At 42.1% G+C, this 10,277-nt stretch overlaps 1 protein-coding gene across 1 annotated transcript; it reads left to right on the top strand.

The window, feature by feature from the left end:
• The first annotated feature begins 636 nt into the window (after positions 1–636).
• Positions 637–10,076, top strand: LOC112079291 (HBS1-like protein). Its single transcript, XM_070442277.1, has 6 exons — positions 637–762; positions 2,229–2,296; positions 6,286–6,386; positions 7,858–7,946; positions 9,492–9,600; positions 9,948–10,076. Exons 3-6 carry the CDS (start codon positions 6,366–6,368, stop codon positions 10,050–10,052), a joined length of 324 nt encoding a protein of 107 aa, XP_070298378.1. The 5' UTR covers positions 637–762; positions 2,229–2,296; positions 6,286–6,365; the 3' UTR covers positions 10,053–10,076.
• Positions 10,077–10,277: the final 201 nt, after the last annotated feature.

Genomic DNA, 10,277 nt, shown 5'->3' with positions numbered 1-10,277 from the left:
GGTTTTTAAAACCTTCCCGAGTCCGAGGCTGGTTTTTAAACCTTCCCGAGTCCGAGGCTGGTTTTTAAACTTCCCGAGTCCGAGGCTGTTTTTAAACCTTCCGAGTCCGAGGCTGGTTTTTAAACCTTCCCGAGTCCGAGGCTGGTTTTTAAACCTTCCGAGTCCGAGGCTGGTTTTTAAACCTTCCCGAGTCCGAGGCTGGTTTTTAAACCTTCCCGAGTCCGAGGCTGGGTTTATAGCTTGTCTATGTTCTCTCCCAGGACTCTGATGTGTTCTGTGTTCTCTCCCAGGACTCTGATTTTCTGTGTTCTCTCCCAGGACTCTTGATGTGTTCTGTGTTCTCTCCCAGGATTCTGATGTGTTCTGTGTTCTCTCCCAGGATTCTGATGTGTTCGTGAATCTCTCCCAGGATTCTGATGTTTCTGTTTCTCTCCAGGATTCTGATGTGTTCTGTGTTCTCTCCCAGACCTTGATGTGTTCTGTGTTCTCCTCCCAGGACTCTGATGTGTTTCTGTGTTCTCTCCAGGACTCTGATGTGTTCTATGTTCTCTCCAGGACTCTGATGTGTTCTGTGTTCTCTCCCAGGACTCTGATGTGTTCTATTTCTCTCCCAGGACCTGATGTGTTCTATGTTCTCTCCCAGGACTCTGATGTGTTCTACGTGCCAACCAGTGGTCTATCAGGAGAGAACCTGACCACCTAAGAGTTCTGCTCTGGCGCTAACATCCTGGTACTCTGGACCCTGTTGCTGGAAACAGATCGGTATACACACACACACACACACACACACACACACACACACACACACACACCCACACAACACACTCTTATTCAAGTCCACAAAGCTTTAGAAATAAACATGTGACAACTCAACTGTTAACATTAAAACATCCGTTGTGTACATGGCTGTTGGACAAGTATATTTAACGAAGAACGAATGATCTCCAGGAGCTCAGAGAGAGAGCAGAGTAGCTGAGACATATTGACTGTTTTATTTAGCTCCGCTCTCTTTCTGTAATGATCTGAAAGTGTTGTGTGTGTGTCTAAGTAGTGTTATGACTGTGACAATTGTAAAATGGTAATCATGTGATGTTGCTATGGTATTAGTCAGCATGGTAACAGAGTAATAAACTCAGTGATATCAGTCAACAGTCTAATTTGAAGATAACATCTCATATTTTTCTATGTTCCTTTTTCTCTCTCTCTCTCCCTCCAATATCTTTCTGCTCTGCTCTCTCTCTCCTCCATATCTATTCTCTCTGCTCTCTCTCCCTCCATTCTATTCTCTCTGCTCTCTCTCCTCATATCTATTCTCTCTGCTCTCTCATATCTATTCTCTCTGCTCTCTCTCCCTCCATATCTATTCTCTCTGCTCTCTCTCTCCCTCCATATCTATTCTCTCTGCTCTCTCTCCTCCATATCTATTCTTCGCTCTCTTCCTCATATCTATTCTCTCGCTCTCTCTCCCTCCATATTATTCCTCTCTGCTCTCTCTCCCCCATATCTATTCTCTCTGCTCTCTCTCCCTCCATATCTATTCTCTCTGCTCTCTCTCCTCCTCTCTATTCTCTCTGCTCCTCTCCCCATATCTATTCTCTCTGCTCTCTCTCCCCCATACTATTCTCTCTGCTCCTCTCTCCCTCCATATCTATTCTCTCTGCTCTCTCTCCCTCCATATCTATTCTCTCTGCTCTCTCTCTCCCTCCTATCTATCTCTTGCTCTCTCTCTCCCTCCATATCTATATCTCTGCTCTCTCCCTCCATATCTATTCTCTCTGCTCTCCTCTCTCTCCCTCCATATCTATTCTCTCTGTTCCTCTCTCTCTCCCTCCATACTATTCTCTCTGCTCTCTCTCCCTCCATATATATTCTCTCTGCTCTCTCTCTCCTCCATATATATTCTCTCTGCTCTCTCTCTCCCTCCATATCTATTCTCTCTGCTCTCTCTCCCTCCATATCTTTCTCTCTGCTCTCTCTCTCCCTCCATATATATTCTCTCTGCTCTCTCTCTCTCTCTCCTCCATATCTATTCTCTCTGCTCTCTCTCCCTCCATATATATTCTTCGCTCTCTCTCTCTCTCCCTCCATATCTATTCTCTCTGCTCTCTCTCCTCCATATATATTCTCTCTGCTCTTTCTCCCTCCATATCTATTCTCTCTGCTCTCTCTCTCCTTCATATTATTCTCTCTGTCCACCTCCTCTCTCTTCCTCCTCCTCTCCTCCACAGATTATTTCAAACCACCCAGAGGTCGATAGAAAAGCCCTTCCGACTGTGTGTCTCGGACGTCTTCAAAGGTGAGATCACACTCTGTGGTTCTAGATCGGGGTTCTGTGTGTTCTAACCCAGTTTATGTGTGGGTCTACAAGATACATACATAATCATTACATGATACATAGATACATTACATAGATACAGAATCATAGATACATTACATAGATATAGATACATTACATAGATTAGATACATTACATAGATACATTACATAGATACATTATACAGATACATTATATAGATCCATTACATAGAATACAGATACATTACATAGAACACATTGCATAGATACATTACAATAGATTACATTCCATAGATACATTACATAGATACATTACATAGATACATGATACATTACATAGATACATTACATAGATACATTACATAGATACATTACATAGATATTAGATACATTCATAGATATAGATACATTACATAGATCATTACATTACTATAGATACTTACATAGATATAGATCATTACATAGATATGATACATTACTAGATACATTACATAGATAATAGATACATTACATAGATACATTACATAGATACATTATACAGATACATTAAAAGATTACATTCCATAGATACAGATACATTACATAGATACATTGCATAGATACATTACATAGATACATACATAGATACATTAACATAGATACATTACATAGATACAGATACATTACATAGATACATTACATAGATACATTACAATAGATACATTACATAGATTACGATACATTACATAGATATAGATCCATTTACATAGATACATTACATAGATATAGATACATTACATAGATATCAGATACATTAATAGATATAGATACATTTACATAGATAACATTACATAGATATAGATACATTACATAGATATAGATACATTACATAGAATCATTATACAGATACATACATAGATATAGATACATTACATAGATATAAGATACATTACATAGATACATTACATAGATATAAGATACATTACATAGATATAGATACATTACATAGATTACATTATACTCAGATACATTACATAGATATAGATACATTACATAGATACAAGATACATTACATAGATACTAGACATTACATAGATACAGATACATTACATAGATACATTACATAGATACATTACATAGATACATTACATAGATACAGATACTTACATATATACATTACATAGATACATTACATAGATATAGATACATTACATAGATATAGATCCATTACATAAGATTACATTACATAGATACATTATACAGATACATTACAATAGATACAGATACATTACAGAGATACATTACAGAGATACAGATACATTACAGAGATACCAGATACATTACACAGATACATTACAGAGATACAGATACATTACAGAAGATACAGATACATTACAGAGATACTAGCCTTGTGCTGATCAAGGGATCCCTAAAATGGGAGGCCTGGGGAAGTTCCATTGCAGAAATCCCCTAAAGAGGGTGGGTTGTAAATCTGTGACCCTCGCATCACGTCAAACCAATGAAATGCCTTGCTTGGTCAGAGCTCCAACGTTGCTCACCATATTAGTGCCGTAGGAGCTAGTGTGTGTGAGGACTAAAAATGTTCACTAACAACAATTTTTATACTTTTTTATTATTAAAATACTGGTTTTCAGCATTTCTCTGCTATTTTGATATGAGTTAAAGCTGCAGTAAGACAGGAGAAATGTTCCTACAATATTGGCCGAATCAATATTTTTAATTAGACGTTTCTAACGTGATATTTGGCTGTAAAGGCCAGCATGAGGGGCAATAAGTAGCTAGCCACAATGAGGTTCGTTTTGAGAAAAAGTCAGCTAACCTCTGTGGTTCGTTGCTAACCTTGTGGTTCGTTGCTAACCTTGTGGTTCGTTGCTAACCTTGTGGTTCATTGCTAACCTTGTGGTTCGTTGCTAACCTTGTGGTTCGTTGCTAACCTTGTGGTTCGTTGCTAACCTTGTGGTTCGTTGCTAACCTTGTGGTTCATTGCTAACCTTGTGGTTCATTGCTAACCTTGTGATTATAAAGCCAAAAGTTTTTGCTTATAAAAAAACCTGCATATTATTGATCTAAAAGGTCGCTAGCTCATTCATAGACGGTACGTGGTTGCTATGGTAACAACTGCAATAATTTTGTTAGAGACATTGCTAAAAAAAAAAAAAAATATGAACAAAAGTAATATTTACAAAATAATATATGGAGCCTGTAATGCAGCATAATTATCTCCTCCTTATTTCCATACTGGACCTAAATTACAAGGGTTGGATTTGTACTAAACCATTTTTAAATGTCGTTCTTTAAAAGGCATGTTTGTACAACATCTGGTGTATGGTTTGCCTCATATACATTGTCTGCAGGTATCATTTTAAATTGAGAACATACAGGGCCTTCAGAGAGTATTCATACCCCTTTTCTTATTCTACATGTTGTTGTGTTACAGCCGGAATTAAAAAAATGAATGGCATTGATTTTTCTCTCAACCATTTACACACAAAACCCCATAATGACAGTGAAAATTTACAAATAAAAATAAAAAATTAAATCTGTTGAAAATGAAATACAAAAATATCTAATTTACATTTGAGTCATTTAGCAGATGTCTTATCCAGAGCGACTTACAGGAGCAATTAGGGTGAAGTGCCTTGCTCAAGGGCACATCGACATGTTACCCAGTTGGCCGAGGTATTTTTTAAATGTAACCTTTATTTAACCTTTATTTAACTAGGCAAGTCAGTTAAGAACAAATTCTTATTTTCAATGACGGCCTACCGGGGAACAGTGGGTTGACTGCCTTGTTCAGGGGCACAACGACAGATTTTTACCTTGTCAGCTCGGAGATTCGATCCAGCGGCCAGGTCCAACGTTCTAACCACTAGGATCCCCTGCCGTCTATCTATACTGAACTAAAATATAAAATAAAACAATACAAAAATATAAACGCAACATGCAACAATTTCAAAGATTTTACTGAGTTACAGTTCATAAAAGGAAATCAGTCAATTTAAATAATTTCATTAGGCCCTAATCTATGGATTTTAGATGGCTGRGCAGGGGCACAGCCATGGGTGGGCCTGGGAGGGCATAGGCCCACCTACTTGGGAGCCAGGCCCAGCCAATCAGAATTCGTTTTCCCCACAAAAGAGCCCCCCCTCAGACGATCCCGCAGGTGAAGAAGCMGGATGTRGAGGTCCTGGGCTGGTATGGTTACACCTGGTCTACAGTTGTGAGGCTGGTTGGACGTACTGCTAAATTCTCTAAAATGATATTGGAGGCGGCTTATGGTAGAGAACTGAACATGAAATTCTCTGGCAACAGCTCTGGTGGACATTCCTGCAGTCACCATGCCAGTTGCACGCTCCCTCAAAACTAGAGACATCTGTGGCATTGTGTTGTCTGACAAAACTGCATATTTTCGAGTGGCCTTTTATTGTCCCCAGCTCAAGGTGCACCTGTGTAATGATTATACTGTTTAATCAGCTTCTTGATATGCCACACCTGTCAGGTGGATGATTTATCTTGGCAAAGGAGAAATACTCACTGACATGGATGTAAACACATTTGAACACAACATTGGAGAGAAATAAGCTTTTTGTGCTCGATCAGCTGTTGATATTCTTTTTAAAAATCGGTGTTCTGTGTTCTAACCCTGTTCTCTGTGGTTCTAGATCAGGGTTCTGTGTTCTAGCCCTGTTCTCTGTGTGGTTCTAGATCAGGGTTCTGTGTTCTACTAAACCTGTTACTTGTTCTAGATCAGGGTTCTGTTCTAGCCCTGTTCTCTGTGGTTCTAGATCAGGGTTCTGTGTTCTAACCCTGTTCACTGGTTCTAGATCAGGGTTCTGTGTTCTAGCCCTGTTTCTCTGTGGGTTCTAGATCAGGGTTCTGTGTTCTAACCCTTTCTCTGTGGTTCTAGATCAGGGTTCTGTGTTCTAACCCTGTTCTTCTGTGTGGTTCTAGATCAGGGTTCTGTGTTCTAACCCGTGTCTCTGGTTCTAGATCAGGGCTCAGGGTTCTGTGTAACAGGGAAGATCGAGGCGGGCTACATTCAGACGGGACAGATACTGCCATGCCCCCCAATGAGACATGCACTGTTAAAGTACTGTCTGTCCTCTGTTCTGTCTCTCTGTGTCGTCTTCTCTGTTGTCTGTCTCCTGTGGCTGCTCTCTGTGTGTCTGTTTCTCTGTGTCTGTTTCTCTGTGTCTGTCTCTCTGTTGTCTGTATCTCTGTGTCTGTCTCTCTGTGTCTGTCTCTCTGTGTGTCTGTCTCTCTTGGTGTCTGTCTCCTCTGTGTCTGTCTCTCTGTGTTGTCTGTCTCGTGTGTCTGTTCTCTGTCTGTCTCTCTGTGTGTCGTTTCTCTGCGTGTCTGTTCTCGTTGTCTGTCTCTCTGCTGTCTGTCTCTCTGCGTGTCTGTCTCTCTCTGCGTGTCTGCTCTCTGTGCTGTCTCTCTGTGTCTGTCTCTCTTGTGTCTGTTCTCGTGTCTGTCTTCTGTGTCTGCTCTCTGTGTGTCTGTTCTCTGTGTCTGTCTCTCTGTGTGTCTGTTTCTGTGTCTGTCTCGCTGTGTCTGTCTCTCTGTGTTGTTCTGTCTCTCTGCGTGTCTGTTCTCTGTGTCTGTCTCTGTGTGTCGTCTCTGTGTGTCTGTCTCTCTGTGTCTGTCTCTCTGTGTGTCTGTTTTCTTCGTTCGTTTCTCTGCGTGTCTTCTCTGCTGTGTCTGTCTCTCGCGTGTCTGTCTCTCTGCGTGTCTGTCTCTCTGTGTGTCTGTCTCTCTGTGTGTCTGTCTCTCTGTGTGTCTGTCTCTCTGTGTGTCTGTCTCTCTGCGTGTCTGTCTCTTGCGTGTCTGTCTCTCTGTGTGCTGTATCTCTGTGTGTCTGTCTCTCTGTGTGTTCTGTCTCTCTGGTGTCTGTCTCTCTTGTGTCTGCTCTCTCTGTTGTCTGTCTCTCTGTGTGTCTGTCTCTCTGCGTGTCTGTCTCTTGTTGTCTGTATCTCTGCGTGTCTGTCTCTCTGCGTGTCTGTATCTCTGCGTGTCTGTCTCTCTGTGTGTCTGTCTCTCTGTGTGTCTGTCTCTCTGTGTGTCTGTATCTCTGTGTGTCTGTATCTCTGTGTCGTCGTCTCTCTGTGTGTCTCTCTTGTGTCATGTCTCTCTGTGTCTGTCTCTGTGTGTCTATGTCTCTCTTGTCTGTGTGTCTCTGTGTCTGGTGTCTCTGTGTCTGTGTCTCTCTGTGTCTCTGTGTCTGTGTGTCTGTGTGTTTTCTCAATGTCTGAGCACAATAATACACCAGTGCCACCTTGTGACATACAACACATTATCACTCTGTCTCTTGTCTCTCTCTCTCTTGTGTCACTCTCTCTCTGTGTATGGTTCTCTCGATCTGTGTCTCTGTTCGCTTTGTGTGTTTCTCTCTCGCTCCCTGTTCGCTTCTCCTCTCTGTGTGTTCTCTCTTGTCTCTGTCTCCCTCTGTCTCTCTCCGTCTCCCTATCTGTCTGTCTCTCCTGCTCTCTCTGTCTCTCTCTCTGTCTCTCTCTCTGTCTCTGTCTCTCCCTATCTGTCTGTCTCTGTATTGTCTCTGTGTAGGTATCACTCTCCACGATGAGCTCTGGACTGGCAGCAGCAGGAGATCATGTTAGTCTGACTGTCACTGGCATGGACATCATCAAGATCAAGTTAGTATAGAACCTAAACCCTAACCTTAACCTCTACCCTGCCCCACTGGACATCATCAAGATCAAGTTAGTATAGAACCTAAACCCTAACCTAACCTCTAACCCTGCCCCACTGGACATCATCAAGATCAAGTTAGTAAGAACCTAAACCCTAACCTCACCCTGCCCCACTGGTCATCATCAAGATCAAGTTAGTATAGAACCTAACCCTAACCTAACCTCTAACCCTGCCCCACTGGTCATCATCAAGATCAAGTTAGTATAGAACCTAAACCCTAACCTCTACCACCTGCCCCACTGGTCATCATCAAGATCAAGTTAGTAAGAACCTAAACCCTAACCTTAACCTCTACCTGCCCCACTGGTCATCATCAAGATCAAGTTAGTATAGAACCTAAAACCTAACCTTCTACCCTGCCCACTGCATCATCAGAACAAGTTAGTATAGAACCTAAACCTAACCTCTGACCCTGCCCCACTGGCATCATCAAGATCAAGTTAGTATAGAACCTAAACCCTAACCTCTAACCCTCGCCCACTGGCATCATCAGAAACAAGTTAGTATAGAACCTAAACCCTAACCTCTGACCCTGCCCCACTGGCATCATCAGATCAAGTAGTATAGAAAACCTAAACCTTAACCTCTGACCCTGCCCACTGGCATCATCAGAACAATGTATAGAACCTAAACCCTAACCTTAACCTCTAACCCTGCCCCACTGGACATCATCAAGATCAAGTTAGTATAGAACCTAAACTCTAACCTCTAACCTCTAACCCTGCCCCACTGGACATCATCAAGATCAAGTTAGTATAGAACCTAACCCCTAACCTCTAACCTCTAACCCTGCCCCACTGGACATCATCAGAACAAGTGAATGTGTAATTCTTTACTGTGTGTTTGTATCCCTGTAATGTTTGGTCTGTGTGTGTGAACTCTACGAGGTGTTGAAAGTGTTCCACAGGGCCGTGGGACAGAGATGAACCCACCTTCAACATACAGTACCGGTCAAAAGTTTGGACACCATCTCATTCAAGAGTTTTTCTTAATTTGTAACTATTTTCTACATTGTAGAATAATAGTGAAGACAACAAAACACACACTTGTGGACTCCATATTGACTCCAATGCTTCCCACAGTTGTGTCAAGTTGGCTGAATGTCCTCTGGGTGGTGTACGATTCTTGAAACACACGGGGGAAACTGTTGAGAGTGAAAAACCCAGCAGCGTTGCAGTTCTTGAGACAAACCGGTGCGCCTGGCACCTACTACCATACCCCGTTCAAAGAAACTTAAATATTTTGTCCTGTCCATTCACCCTCTGAATGGCAGACATACACAATCCATGTCTCAATTGTCTCACGACTTAAAAATCCTTCTTTCACCGGTCTCCTCCCCTTCATCTACACTGATTGAAGTGAATTTAACAAGTGACATCAATAAGGGATCATATCTTTCACCTGGATTCACCTGGTCAGTCTGTATCATGGAAAGAGCAGGTGTTCMTAATGTTTTGTCCACTCAGTGTCTATAATCTCTCCTCCAGTGTGGGCTGTGTGTTCTGTGATATTAAGGAGCCAATCAGAGCGTGTTCCCGCTTCAGGGCCAGAGTCCTGCTCTTCAACATAGAGGTCCCCATCACACAGGGCTTCCCCGTGAGTACACAACCAAACAATCTGTGTTCCGTGGGTGGTTCTACGTCTGTTTGTTCTGAGTAGCTCTAAGAATATTGTCTGTTTGGTTCTAAGTCTGTTTGTTCTGAGTAGCTCTAAGAATATTGTAGGTGTGGTTCTGAGTGTGTGGTTCTGAGTGTGGGTGTGAAGTGTGTGGTTCTGAGTGTGTGGAGTGTGTGGTTCTAAGTGTGTGACGTGTGTGGTTCTAAGTGTGTGACGTGTGTGGTTCTAAGTCTGTTTGTAGCTCTAAGAATATTGTATGTGTGGTTCTGAGTGTGTGGTTCTAAGTGTGTGGAGTGTGTGGTTCTAAGTGTGTGTTCTGTGTGTAGGTTGTGTTGCACTACCAGACGATCAGTGAACCTGCCACCATCAGGAAGCTGGTCAGCGTTCTGCACAAGAGCAGCGGGGAGGTGCTCAAGAAGAAACCAAAGTGAGTATCAAGGTGAAGTCTTCATAGATGATGAAGCTGCTTCGTGCTGCTGAGGGACCATAACAGAAGATAAGTTTTAGCCTCGCTCATCGCACGGTTTTGTTGTCGAGGAAGTCGGCCCGATATCGCTACGTCTGATGCTACCTTTTTATGTCAATGCAGTTCTGTAGTCTCAGGATCGAGGATACTGTCCCGAAATAGTGTTCAGTGTTGTGATGCAGTAAGCATT

Source organism: Salvelinus sp. IW2-2015, unplaced genomic scaffold (assembly GCF_002910315.2).
Source record: "Salvelinus sp. IW2-2015 unplaced genomic scaffold, ASM291031v2 Un_scaffold7533, whole genome shotgun sequence".
Taxonomy (NCBI): domain Eukaryota; kingdom Metazoa; phylum Chordata; class Actinopteri; order Salmoniformes; family Salmonidae; genus Salvelinus; species Salvelinus sp. IW2-2015.
The sequence above is the reverse complement of the archived record's forward strand: the minus strand, read 5'-3'. Positions and strand labels throughout refer to the sequence as shown.

What these genes read in the sequence shown, in the direction of transcription:
- LOC112079291 (XM_070442277.1), top strand. Translation starts at nt 6,366, where the DNA reads ATGAGACATGCACTGTTAAAG. An exon ending in TGAGACATGCACTGTTAAAG is followed by an intron (nt 6,387 to 7,857) that starts TACTGTCTGTCC and finishes GTCTCTGTGTAG; the next exon opens with GTATCACTCTCCACGATGAG. An exon ending in CCATCACACAGGGCTTCCCC is followed by an intron (nt 9,601 to 9,947) that starts GTGAGTACACAA and finishes TTCTGTGTGTAG; the next exon opens with GTTGTGTTGCACTACCAGAC.